This window comes from Asterias rubens, chromosome 17, assembly GCF_902459465.1.
Source record: "Asterias rubens chromosome 17, eAstRub1.3, whole genome shotgun sequence".
Taxonomy (NCBI): domain Eukaryota; kingdom Metazoa; phylum Echinodermata; class Asteroidea; order Forcipulatida; family Asteriidae; genus Asterias; species Asterias rubens.
The window spans coordinates 6,460,587-6,474,327 of record NC_047078.1 but is presented as its reverse complement, the minus strand read 5'-3'; the positions used below and the strand labels follow the sequence as shown (position 1 = coordinate 6,474,327).

The following is a 13,741-nucleotide window of genomic DNA, read 5'->3' as shown; positions in this document are numbered from 1 at the left end:
AAGAATCTCTCAGCGTTTTTTACGCAAAAGTTAGGTCCAGAATGCCTTACAGTTCTGAACATTCTCGGAGAGCCCCCTAATATACTTTGTGGGATTTACTGCTTGATCATGATTAAAAAATTGAACAATGTGTATTGTTAAACTACCGTTAACAACAACAAACGTAGTTATTTGACCGTGCTCTTTGGCACAAGGAAGTGTTTAGAAAAATTCTTCATTATGTACAGAACAGTTTAAAGAACATTTGGACATGTTCTATGGAGGACTCCATGTTTTGAATGTACTTTACTGCAGCTATTGCTATTGATGCAAACAAGCACTGCATTTTAAGAGGCAATTCTGGTTTCACAACAAACTTCTCTTTCAGGCCTGATACCCAAAATCTATCGCCATCCATCCATCCCAACATAGTCTTTGTTCAGCCTACATGTACTTGTAACATTGTTAAGGGCCATAATATAAAATAAATTAATTGTGCATTCATAAATACCCCAGACAGTTTCTCTACTCCTATTGGTGGAGAGCGCGTGGGTGTGCATAAACCTTTTGTTTATGCACACTGGAGCTGTTTAAAACAAGCTGGCTTCTGCGTGTCGGGCGCGCAAGACTATCACGCGGAACGCAATTCATAGCTATCAGCGTGCAATCTAAGCGCGCGCACGTACACACAACCCGCGCGCGCACGTACACACAACACACGCGCCTCGAAACAGATTCTTCACAAGGGAAGAATGGGAATGGGAATTATGAATCATGAATGGGAATTACCGTGCGATAATTGCCGTGCCGTGCGATAAAGGCCCTCGCCTTCCGCTCGGGCCGTTATCGCACGACCGCCGACCCTGCCGGCTTTAAACGTACGTTGAAAAACTTGTCGCTACCCCTTTATTCCCTTATTGTTTGCATTTTTCTGTTGCCCCCCCCCCCCCACCCAACCTTTCTTTCAGGACGACTGTCCAAATGGATGCAGAGATGCAGTTGCAGATGTACATGTATGACCTCTAGTTGTGATCGTTAGTGTAAGAAAGATGGTAACTACATGTACTGTACAAGGCAACAATAAATTTACAGTTACAGTTGAAAAGGGCAAGTCAACAACATTAAAAAATATCCATATGTACATAGAAAAACATGCTGGGCGGACCACACCAAAACGTCACTAAGAAAACACCATTTAGATGCACAGGATCTCTGATTAAATGCATTCATACATTGTCTCGTCATACTCTTCACAAATACACCTACAATTCAGATCGAAAACATTATTTGATTGTGCTCTACACATGTACATGTTATGAACATGAGGAATACATGCTGGGTGGATCACACCAAAAGGTCACTAAGAAAACACCACTTTAAAAGGCTTCGGATCTCTGATTACATGCATTCAAAACATTGTCTCGTCAAGCTTTGCACAGTTTTTACCACAGAACGACAACATCACTTGACACGTTGGGTACATGTACTCTACAGGCTCCACAAACACTACCTACATGTACATGTACTGTATGAGTACATGATGTGCATTCCAATCCAACATTGCATCGTCACACTTGTACAATTACACTCTACAATTCAGAATGAAAATTTAAACTACACACTTGACGCCTGTAAGCACAGAATTCTATCAAACTGGACCCAACAAATTGGTTTCTACGATTGCATCGTTGCTAATTTTTATATATTTATATTTTAATGAAACTGATTATAATTTTGTTAGTGCTCAGTCAAATTGGACAGCAAAGTTTTGCTTAAAAAAGGCTGCCAGCCTAAGTAGGTACCAGTCCATTACAACTATTGTGACATTGTGTCCTTCTCTTTTTTGCTTAGCAGGAAATTATTAAGCATTAGCTTAGCACTTGGTCCCTTGGTCATGTACACTGTATTAAAACACTGATTCTGTAGTTATTTTAATGATAATTAACACCATTGTCAAAGTCAATGACAAACATTTAACATTCTAAACCTGGAACAGGAAACTCCCAAGAAAAAAAAACTGAAACTTGAAAATGAAATGTTAATGAAACTATGAAAATATTAAATGAAGCAAGACTAGTCTTGGCAAGTTTGAAAATGACAGGGGCATTTATAAACAAGAAAGCAACTTGAGTTTTGAAAGCATAATCAGAATAAAAAAACTCTTTATGAGGGAAAACGAAACAACTAAGGGACGTACCAGTGGTTGGCATTTCTGTTGTTGTAGATGCTTCTGTATGGACATCAAGAAATTTTTAAAATGAGTGGAGAATATGAAATGAGGAAAAGGAAAGAAATTAAGTTTATCAACGTGGTGATGAACAAGGTTCTGGTAAATGAAACAAAGTACAACTGCAAGTCAATAATATTTCTGGCAAGGAAATCATGGATGCCACGAACCACAGCCCATGCCCAGCCTGAGGAAACCTGCTATACAGAACATGTAGGCCTACAGTCAGGCATGTAAACAAGAAACACTTGGGATTAGTGTCTTCGCATGGATTAGTGATCAGCTTACATGGCCTGATTGAAGGGTATTACTTAAAGTGGACAACTCACACATCCTACCATGAATCAACTACCCTTAATCATGGAGGTACATGTACATGTAGGAATGCCTTACCATGTATGCCTCTAAAATATGGCATTTAAATATAACTTCTGTTCTCCGCAATAGACCTATTATGCATTGACGTCATCCAGCCGCCATCTTAGAGGTAAAACGGTGACCAAACAATCGAAACGCACATTGTACGCGCGGCGCACAGGATTGGCCAATGAACAACCTCCTTTTGACCTCTAGGTGAGGGGGCCCTACTGAAATGACGCCACGTGCATAAGGTTTATGTGTAACGCGTCATCGCGGGCCATTTTGAACAAGTGTCTGCACTACTGCTGAATCAAGATTCTTTTTCATACAGTACATTCCCTGTACACAAGACAATAAATTTGATGCTTTTAGAACAATATTGACATTCGTTTTTAACCAGCATTGAAGCCAAGGTACTTTGAACAACAGGTACAGAGCCTGCCAGTTTTGACACGTAGCCTAACTACGATCAATACAAATTGTTATTTAAAAATAACAAGCAAACTTTCATCTCTTATGATATGCACATTGTACAAGCATGGAGGAATAAATTACAAGGTAGCCTACATTTTAAGTAAACCGTGTCCTTGAAAGAATTTAGAGTGGCAGTTCCTTTTTGACATTTGTTTGTTACGACTTAGCTAAATGGACCACAGGCCCGAGGTCAGTGATTTTAACATGGGGCCAGTACATAAAACAACCAAACTCAAAACCAGACTGTTGGCTAGTATTCTATTTTTAAGAACAAGGCAATGTTTCTTTTAGTGGTAAAAGGAAGCTCTACAAGAAAAATTATAATAATGTTTCAAGGGGCTCCTTAGCAATGACTAAGGGCACTAAAGTAATGACTAGGGGCAACAAGGCAATGACTAAGGGCACTAAAGTAATGACTAGGGGCAACAAGGCAATGACTAAGGGCACTAAAGTAATGACTAGGGGCAACAAGGCAATGACTAAGGGCACTAGAGTAATGACTAGGGGCAACAAGGCAATGACTAAGGGCACTAAAGCAATGACTAGGGGCAACAAGGCAATGACTAGGGGCATCGAGGCAATGATCAGGGGCACCAAGGCAATGACGTAGGGAGGCATCAAGGCAAAGGCTGGGGCACCAAGGCAAATACCTGGGCATACATGAACATACATGTAGGGCAATGGCCAAGGACACCAATGCAATGACCAGGGGGGCACAAGGCAATGGTCATTGGGCAAAATGGCAATGAGCATTTCGGCATGACTCTATGAGTTATCAGGTCGGAAACTGATTGTGTCACTATTGATTGAAACCAGGAATCTAGGACTATGATAAGGAATTTCAGCAGCGTCAAAATATCTTAGAAAAATAGATAAGAGTAGATCTATAAATAGTTCAAATATTTTCTTTTGGGATCAGATACACTTGGCACTTCAAGGTTCCAACAAACAGGTTCCAGAGCCAAGAAATTTGTTATTTTTGTTAAGAGTACTTGGTTATCTTAAAGGAACATTATGGAATAGTAGTAAGAAGAAAAAATGTGAAGATCACAGATTTGCATGAAACTTACAACGTTCTAGAGACAATGGTAGTAGAAACCATTCCAACGAATAGTTCTGTCTGAAATGTCATATTTGATTAGAAATAAATAATATAATTTGGCATTTGGAGTTTATCCCTCAGTAAGCATTTTATTCTTCGTTCTTTGCAACGGTCTTATGCAAAAATGTGTAATCGGTTTTCTACTATTTTCTCGTGACCAAGTGGGCCAATACATGTAGATCTCAAACTTCTACAGGTTTGTCAGTTTATGTATAATGTTTTGTTGGCAAAATCCAAATCTGTAAATGTTCCTTTAAATGTCAACTGATTGGGGATACACAGTACAACGATTTTATAAACCGACCAACAAATAGATTCAGTTGGTTACTCATCATAATATACCCATGTACAGTACATATAGCTGTCCCAACCACTGTACCAATAATAGATTGATTCGTACAGTGCACTGTCCTACATGTCCAATGCACAGGCTACTCCCCCATGGGCCTCCCTAGTTATTGAATTGCATCGCTAGCTTCACAGCGTAGTCGTGACGATCAGCGATTTATGCCGCGGCTCACTAAATCAGCCTTAATGAAAGTGCAGTTTCTCTAAGGTTACATGTATTTGTATGGGTTGAGAACACTACGCCAATCATAAACACGTTGTAAATCTTACTACAGAACACACAAATTGTACTAAACTTTGGAGTTAACTTTTGTTTAAGACACATTGTTGGGATGCATGCTGTTGCCTGATTTTTGTTTTATTTTTACATTAATTTTAATTATCCTATCTTTCTTTAGCAAATGAAGTTATCAAAAATAAGTGCAAGGTAATTTACGTAAATTTGTAAACTTTCTACCTACAATAATATTAATGCAAGGCAAAATTGATTGCATATAAATTTTCAAGAACTAAAATGTGTGTTTGTTAATTATCTTGCATTACAAAAATCTCAAATTCACATTTTTTCCAATTTTTTTTTTTATTAAAACAGGGTTTTATAATGTTAAGAATAACAATATTCATTTGCAATACATACACAATTGTACACTAAGTGTACATTGTGTTTGAAAATTGCTAATGAAAGTTGAACCTTTCGTAAACAGTAAGGGAGGATGTATGTAAAAGGTCGGGGAATTGTCCCGTACGCACGTCAGCCCATCCCAGCATCTTTAGATGGGGTGCTGCCACAGTTGGGACGAAGTGAATTTACCTGTATGCATTGACTTCAATCCTCCATTACGATGAATGTATGCAGGCCTGACACTTCACGGAGGCAACGAAGGCGATTGCCTCCGTTGCCCCTTGCCATTGCCTTGGTGCCCTTGAAATGCTCCAGTAGAAATTTACAATTTCCTCATAGGGTGCCCTTTGCCAAAGAAAAAATGCCTTAGTGCCCTTGCCCTTTCAAAAACGAAGCATACGGGCCTGTGTATGCACTGTATAATGGATTCCAATACAAGTGTGTAGTGTGCACGTACATTGTATGTTAAAGTGCAGTTTTGGAGAATGCGTAAATAAAGTGCTTTTCACAAAATGGTGTATAAGTAAACCAACACAAGTTGTCTTTAAATCCAAACATGTGAACTATTTTATGATGAACTGTCAGTGCTTCCAGTCAGCCATGATATTTGGTCACTTTTTACTGAGTACAAGGGCTGACCTACAACTGTACATGTGATGGTTAGGCCTACATTGTACATGTATGCTCTTTTGATTTTTAAGACTAACATGTAATTCTGATTTTGCTGAGATTTCTGATGAAAAAAAAATCTGAAACCTGATTACTGTTTTGCATATAATAGAACCTTCTTCTTCTTTTTTTGTTTTTGGAGGGGGGGTGTATTTTCATTGTGTGTTTTATTGTTTGTTTGTTTGTTTGTTTGTTTGTTTGTTTGTTTGTTTGTTTGTTTGTTTGTTTGTTTAATCACAGAAGGAAAGAAACAAGCTTGGGTCATAAGGAAGTATTTTTTTCTCCTAATCATCTTTACATGAATGCAGTAATTTGTTAACTGTACAGGGGCAGGATTTCACAACGTGTAACCTAAATCATCTTCAGACGAGTTCTAATTACTCAATTGCCATAGTAATTTGTATTGTGACAATACAAGTTTGTTAAACAATAAATATTGATACACATTGTGTATCAATAGGCTTGCGGTTGGCCAACTCTACTGTTACTCGCATTAAAATCGGAGTTTTAGTCCTAACAAGTTGTAAGTTATGATGCTTTGTGACTTTTAGTTTACATCTAATTAATAACTAGACAGTTGTTCAACTTAAATTATCAAGTCCTAAAAAACTTATGAAGAAAAGTTGGCTTCTTACATGCACGTTTCTTAGATCAACGTAACATTGTCACAGTTTCAACCACTCAATGTAACAGTAGTTAAATGTAACAGAGAATTAACAGAGTAACAATAACTCAATTTACATCAAACTGTGTAAAAGAGTTACCAAAAGCGCACAAATATCCACGGGTTTCTGGTTGATAAAACAGTGCCTAATTGTACTGCTTCAGAAAGCTGTCTTGTGCTTCCACAAAAATTTAATCATAGCATGTCAAAATCTCCTCACTACAGCTGTAGCCTGAACAGACCCAATTTTGATTTGATGTATGATCATACATGTATGTGTCGACATAAGTACTTTCATGTTATTTAGTCTAACACAAAGTCATGTCAGATAACCCAATCAGTCTGATGAAATAGCAATGTAAAGCCCTGTTCCTATTCCACTGCCACGTGGACAGTTTTCATGACTGGATGTGGTGTAATTCCATCGTGCGTTCCCACCTGGACTTATATCCCGCGACAATTGCATAGAATTTTACAGCATGGTCAGGATACATGTAGGTTTAAAGCCTGGAGCTGTTCTCATTGGACTTTTAGCGGCCCTGTTGCATGTCAGTGTAAGTTACCGTGGCTGCGCGGAAGTCTCCCACGACCTCTTTCAGCCCGTGAGTTTAACATCACGGTCGTGATAAATTGACATCCAGGGCAGTTTACCTTGCATCCCCATTTGATGTATTTGTTATTCTACAGAAAAGTTACTATGCTTTTAACAAAATTGTCCGATGGCGATGGAAACAGGGCTACAGGCAGACAAGACCTATTTATGTGCTCAGAACAGCCTCCTATTAAATACATGTAATAACATAATCTAAACACAAGCCAAAGTAATTCACACTGTTGTGGTAAAATGGTAAACCGCTCTTTTTTGCTCTGTAAGTAAATTTACTAAACATCTGCCAAGCTTTACAAAATTGGGCAAAGGAATCTGAGAAAACGGACTTCGGGATTTTTAAAATTTAAGATCTTGCAACAAGTAACTACACCCATAAACTGAAGGATTGAAACACTTTGTAAAAATGACTTACCTGGACACAGAGGATCTGCTAGTGAGCCAGATGCTGTTCCTATCGTATTGGTAGCGGTACACTTGACTGTTGTGCAGCCATACATCTCAGGGTCATATTTCAATGTCTTCCCGATGGATGTCTCTGTGTCATTCAGAGTGATGACATACATGTTGTTAGCTACGGTTGGGTTAGCAGTGGATGAACAGGTAATTGTACCTTGACTATACTCTACCGTTACATCAACTGGGGCAACTGTGGAAACAATCAAGAAAACATACATGTAGTTTGTTTGATGTTTTGATTAATACAAACCAGTGGAAATATAGAATAACAAGTTTCTAATTTGATGAAAGAAAAAACAACCCATTCATTCTATTTTGTTTTCATACAATAATGAGTTTCTACACTATTTGCTAAATTTGACATAATGCAAGCCCACATATTTATATGGCTTTAGAATTATTGTAATCATTAAAAATCTTGATCAAACAAATTTTATGTAACTGCCTTTTAAGGTTTATTCCTTGACATCTGTGACATTTCGTCCATTCGGATTTTGTGGGATAGTCTCAAATTAAGAGTTTCTAAGTTTGCACGAGGAGTTACTTCACGTCCAACATGAATAGAAATTCAACACAGAGTTCATGCAAGCTGAGACCAAACTGTCATATTTTTTCTCAACTTTTACGGTTTCTGACTGTACATTGTATTTAAGGGAAACTTATTTCTGAATGTGAATAAAAGAGTGGTGACTCAGACTTAACTTGTCGGATAAAACCTTGCAGACTCATGTCTGTGCGATTGGACATCACTTTCAGTTTGGTCCTTCATCACACGGGCAACGACCCTGACAGTTTTAAACAAACATTTAAGACCTCCTCGCTAATCTTGTATTCCGTTACAAAATTACTAACTTCCATTACTCTATAAAAGTGACTTACACTGCACATTGAGGGTGACTGATTGTGATTGAGGTGTTGCAGCTTCCTGTCCTGTTGTTTCACATCTAAACTGACGACCATTATCATTGCTAGTTGGAGTGTATAGGAGAGTGCTAATAGTATCAGTTGTATTTCCATTGACACTTTCTGTCTCAGTATCACCAGAGAGACTGGTCCCATCATTGGTCCAGTCTATTCCTACACGTGGTCTGGCACCAAAGGCGGTGCAGACGAGTGTTTGTTCCTCACCAGCCACCACATCAACGGGTGAACCGGATGCTCCATTTACTGTGATTGTCACACTTGTTACTTGAGCTGTAACATTAAAAGATTAGTTGGAAATTAGATTTACTTAACATGTTTGAGTTCATATTATGTTGTTTCAAATTATCATGATTTTTGCAATTATTTTTTGAGAGGGAACATCTGGAAAACCTTCAAGTTAACGGGGCACCTAAGCCAAGACCAGAGGCGCTCGAGACCATAATATCCTCTGTGGCTTCTGTGTAAATCACGGCCTGGTATACAATAGGTCTTTTTTTTATGCACAAAATTTTCCTTTGTAAAGTGTGCACTGGGGATGAGAAAGGTACTGTTGGCACAGAGTGCAATAACAAGAAATGTAACAGTTACTAACTTGGACTTCACAATCTCTTTCTATTTATTACAATTATTTGCTCTATGTTTAAACATGGAGCAATGGTTTAAAATACTAACCTTCCACAGTAAGTGTTGCCGGATCAGATATATCAGCATTAATCTGACATTCATATGTCCCTTCATCTTCGTACTGAGCGTTTGCTATCTGAAGATCCATCTGACCATTCACAGTATCAGCATTCAAGATAGCAAAGTTAGAGTATTTGGGAGCAGGGTTAAATACACCATCTTTTGTAGCAATGTTTGCTCCATCATCTAACCAACTAGAGAAACCTATAGTGACTCCTGCTCCTGCACGGCATGTCAGCGTCGCAGTTTGGCCTTCTACAACCACTTCATTCGAAGGTCCAGTAAAAACTCCTTTTACACCTATAGAAATAAAATTATATACCAGCACATGCATGTATTTTACGTTAGTACACCACAACCAAGAGATCTTAATAGTAAACCTAACATTTAACTCAGAAAATTTTCTTAAGCTTGGATTCATGTACTCCTCTTAAAGGCAGTGGACACTATTGGTAACTCAAAATATTTATTAGCATAAAACCCTCTTGGTAAGGAGTAATGGAGAGCGGTTGATAGTATAAAACAATGTGAGAAACGGCTCCCTCCACTGAAGTGACGTAGTTTTCGAGAAAGAAGTAATTTTCCACAAATTTGATTTCGAGACCTCAGATTAAGAATTTGAGGTCTCGAAATCAAGCATCTGAAAGCACACAACTTCGTGTTACAAGGGTGTTTTTTCTTTCATATCTCCTAACTTCGACGATCGATTGAGCTCAAATTTTCACAGGTTTGTTATTTTATGCATAGTTTGAGATACACCAACTATGAAGACTAGTCTTTGAAAATTATCAATAGTGTCCAGTGTCTTTAAAAAAAATTACTGACCTTAAATTGGAAAATACATGTAGATGTTTGTATATATTACATATTTTTAATGTCAGAATGGAACATGAAAAACAAGTACATTTGCATGTGTACAGGCCTAAAATAAATACGGCACCAACAACAATTGCCATGGTTCCCAATGCTTCTGCTGTGGTACCCTTGCAAAGTCCCAAACAAAGTTAAATTGTTCTCATAGAAATTGAAGTGCCCCTCCCCTAAAGGAAAATTGTTGTGCCCAAAGACTGTGTATAGGGTGTACAATATTACTGAAAAAATAAAATTGAGACCTGTGTTAACTAATAATGCCCCCCCCCCCCAAAAAAAAAAAAAAAAACATACTTATTTGTTTTACTATGTGTTGACATTGCATGTGCTGCTATCTTTTTATGTCTCAAATTAGCCACGGTGATACTTGTGCGTGTATTAATGTAGTTCAATTGCCTTGTTAAGCGCATGCACAAGTATTTCACATGAAACAACACAGTGTACAGTTTCCTGTTTTACACTGCAGTTTTCGATCACAATGCAAAGATGATTTTACGAAATCTCTACAAATTTGTTTGTCTCAACTTACTTAGTGGGTAGAAGAGCAGGACAAAGCACCACATCATCCTCAATCCTGTCATTTTGCTTTCTTACAGGTGTTCTCCGTTCAGAGAAGAAAGTATAAAATCCTTAAGAAGATACAGTGTCAATAATAGCTGGAAATGTTTACACCTGCAAAAGAGAAAAAAGATGAACAGTTGGCCTATTACCTAAGTTGCATGAACTGAAATACACAATGCAACAATGTTTGTAACTTTTAAGTAATTGAAATAAGGACAGGACATTTCCTAAATGTTCAGCTTCCGTATTATATGGCAATATTTAGAATTCAAGTTGGGGAAAATTTCATGCAGAAAACTTTGTGCTAATCTGAGAAAAATTTGCGAAGTTATTCACAGTTTTTCAATACAATGGTTATGTCTACTCAAACAAACATGACAAAATGGGGCAGTTTCACTTCCATTAACCTCAATGGCAACTTGTTGTATGAAAAACAACCTACACAAAACATGGATCGGATAGACGAACGAATGCAGATAATTTTCCACGTTCGTCCTGGGAAAAAAATAATATGCGCACGATCGTCACTTGTCGTGACTTCGCGATGCGTTCAGCAGTTCGGGGACAACCGGCATTCTTAGTGTAGTGGTAAAACGGAATAGATGGGGACTGAATTACGGTAATAATTTATTTTTTTACAATTTTTGAGATTGCAGATTGGATTTTTTGGACCTCGTCCTAGGTCTATGAGAGTTCAAAGAACAAGTAGAGCCCAATTTTGGCGAGATTTGTTTTAAAAAAGAGAGATTTTACCTCATACCGTTTATACAGTACACGTGCATTAACATGTACACAATCATGTACAGTGCTCTACGTGTGTGACATGTAGTTCAACAGTACACGTGCATACATGTACGTACATGGTGTACTCACTCACAATCATGTACAGTGCATTGTCCTATAAGCATGTGATGACCGCACATGTGTGCACAGTTGCCGGGCTACACACTGCACCCTACGCATTGCCACGATCTTTTGAACTACACGTCACACGCGTGGAGCCAAAGCTCCGCCCCACGCAGGTTCGACATTTGAACCTGTGAATTTCGCTCTGGTTCTGTAAGTTTTTGTCCATTTTTCTTTGAAATATTTCCTCAATGGTGTTTTGTTTTGAGTATTATGGCAGGCTGCATTAGACATTGCGGATTAAGTTCGTACCCTCAGAATTTGTGTCATGATTTTTGAAAGTGGTAAAAATGGGGCAAATCGGGTGACTAGCTGTCAAAATTGTACGTGTTGGACCAGATCAACCGTTTCCGCTCGAAACAATCTCGTAACCCTCCGGCCTGGCGGCCATCGGGAGGAGGGTAACATTATCGCAACTAATCACGTACGTGCATCGCTCATTCAAAAATGTTTTGTGATGTATCGTAGGAGGTCCTGTTTTCAAGGTGTCCCTAAAATCGTGGCAAATCTTTTACCACTCTGTGCACAATGTAAACAGTCCCTAGATAACAACATTTTGGTTTTATTTGCCTCTCCCTTGACCAAAACTTAGAAACACGTAAGGCTCCATTGGTTATTTGCACTTGTAAATGCAAAAACTTTGGTATTTTAGGCATTTATACAAGGTACAAAAATATGTCATAATGTTGAGGCCATATAAAAAAAAAGGCCACCGAAAAAGTTTCATCAGAAACTATTTCAATTCACAATTCACGATGATCAAATCATGTGACTGAACATTCTGCTGAGCATTCTGGAAAAAAAATACAGAGGCTTAATAAGGAAGCCATGTGCCTTATATTATTTTCATTATTTTCTAATATTTTTTGTTTAACCCTCATTATATCAATATTATTATAAATATTAAAATTTAAACATCGGCTTGGTGATTCAACTATCACTTTTTATTCATACGCTTTGTTATAAATATTTTTTAAGGGGACAAAATATATGTAAAAATAAATAAAAATCAGATTTGAAAGCTTATGTGTGAGTTATTATACACATTTTTTACTTTTTTTATTGGGAAAGTTTCCGTATGGCCCCACCACTTTTTCATTCGAAATAATCTAATATAGTATCTAATTTACCTGATTGATATATCCCTTTTTGTAAAAATGAGTGAAAAAGTGGTGGCGCCATACGGAAAGTTATCCTTTTTATTTTTTGCAAATTACCATGGTAATTTTTAAAATGTCATCTAGGCCCAACAAATATTTTGAATAAAATGAAGACAACTGCTGGCTATACATGTAAGTATATATAGAGTCATACACAGAGTCTCACAGAACACTTGTAGTCACTGCAGATGTTTCTCCCACGTATGGCTACACAGGGAAACCATTCTTTCTCGTTAACCTTGAAAACAGGAAAAACTCAAAACAAATGGGACCAGTCTAGTTTATTGCTCCATGGTTGAAGTCATCGAAAATCAATGTCATGGGGGGTGAATGTGGTGTGAAAATTTCAATATCCATCAAGTTTTAATTTATGTTTGTATATTAAAAAATACTAATCATATAATCTTTTTTTTTCCCAATTCAAAGAAAAAAGCATATACGGTGAAAACTGGTAAGAGGAGGATACAAAATATAAATTACATGTAGGCCCTACCTTGTAATGTTGAATGTGCAATGCACCGTTTGTTGGGTTGGGTCAAAAAGTCACGGGGAGAACAGAATCAATGCAAGTTCCACTTGATGTCCTTCTCAGAAGATTGTTTGTACATCCATGGTGTCAACATATACATCATTCCGCTGCATGTTATTTTAAAGAACTAGCCGTAGGAAGAGAGAACAAAAATGTTTTACGAATAAACCGAATCGAAACCACACGTACTGCGCTGACCTCTGAACGGACAGAAATGAGTTTCCGCCTTTTTTTTTTTTTACGTTTTTGCGTCCTCCTTCCCGGGGCCGACTCTCCGTGTCATACATCCACCTCGTTTCCAATAATACATTAAATTTCGTTTCGGATATCGTTCACATCTACTATTACAGTAATAACTTAATTTTTTGTTTTATAATTACTTATTTATTATTCGCAAAACCACATTGTGTTCACATTTTTACTTTTTGTATCAATATTGTCATTTTTTTTTTATCAGAACGAAAGTTGGTTTTTAATTGGTACGACACAAGAGGGCGCTAGCTCTGCTTCACGCACTTCACGCATAGAGCCATATTATTGGGATACGCAGATGTACGAATGTTTTAAGTAGGGTTTTAAACTTTGCATGGGGAAAT

General features: G+C 37.7%; 1 protein-coding gene across 4 annotated transcripts in view; it reads right to left on the bottom strand.

Moving 5' to 3' along the window:
• The window catches only part of LOC117301333 (kin of IRRE-like protein 2), a 46,455-nt gene extending 33,084 nt beyond the window's left edge, over window positions 1–13,371 (bottom strand). For 2 of the 4 annotated variants that reach the window (XM_033785240.1, XM_033785241.1), the window contains exons 1-5: window positions 13,110–13,370; window positions 10,519–10,661; window positions 9,108–9,419; window positions 8,391–8,705; window positions 7,468–7,701 (exon numbers count right to left, since the gene is read on the bottom strand). In XM_033785240.1, the coding sequence (XP_033641131.1) occupies window positions 7,468–7,701; window positions 8,391–8,705; window positions 9,108–9,419; window positions 10,519–10,570 (913 nt within the window). In that variant the 5' untranslated portion in view covers window positions 10,571–10,661; window positions 13,110–13,370. Of the gene's footprint in view, window positions 1–2,176; window positions 2,210–7,467; window positions 7,702–8,390; window positions 8,706–9,107; window positions 9,420–10,518; window positions 10,662–13,109 lie in introns of all 4 variants that reach the window. The other 2 variants (XM_033785242.1, XM_033785239.1) reach the window with 2 other exon arrangements.
• Between the last annotated feature and the right edge of the window lie 370 nt (window positions 13,372–13,741).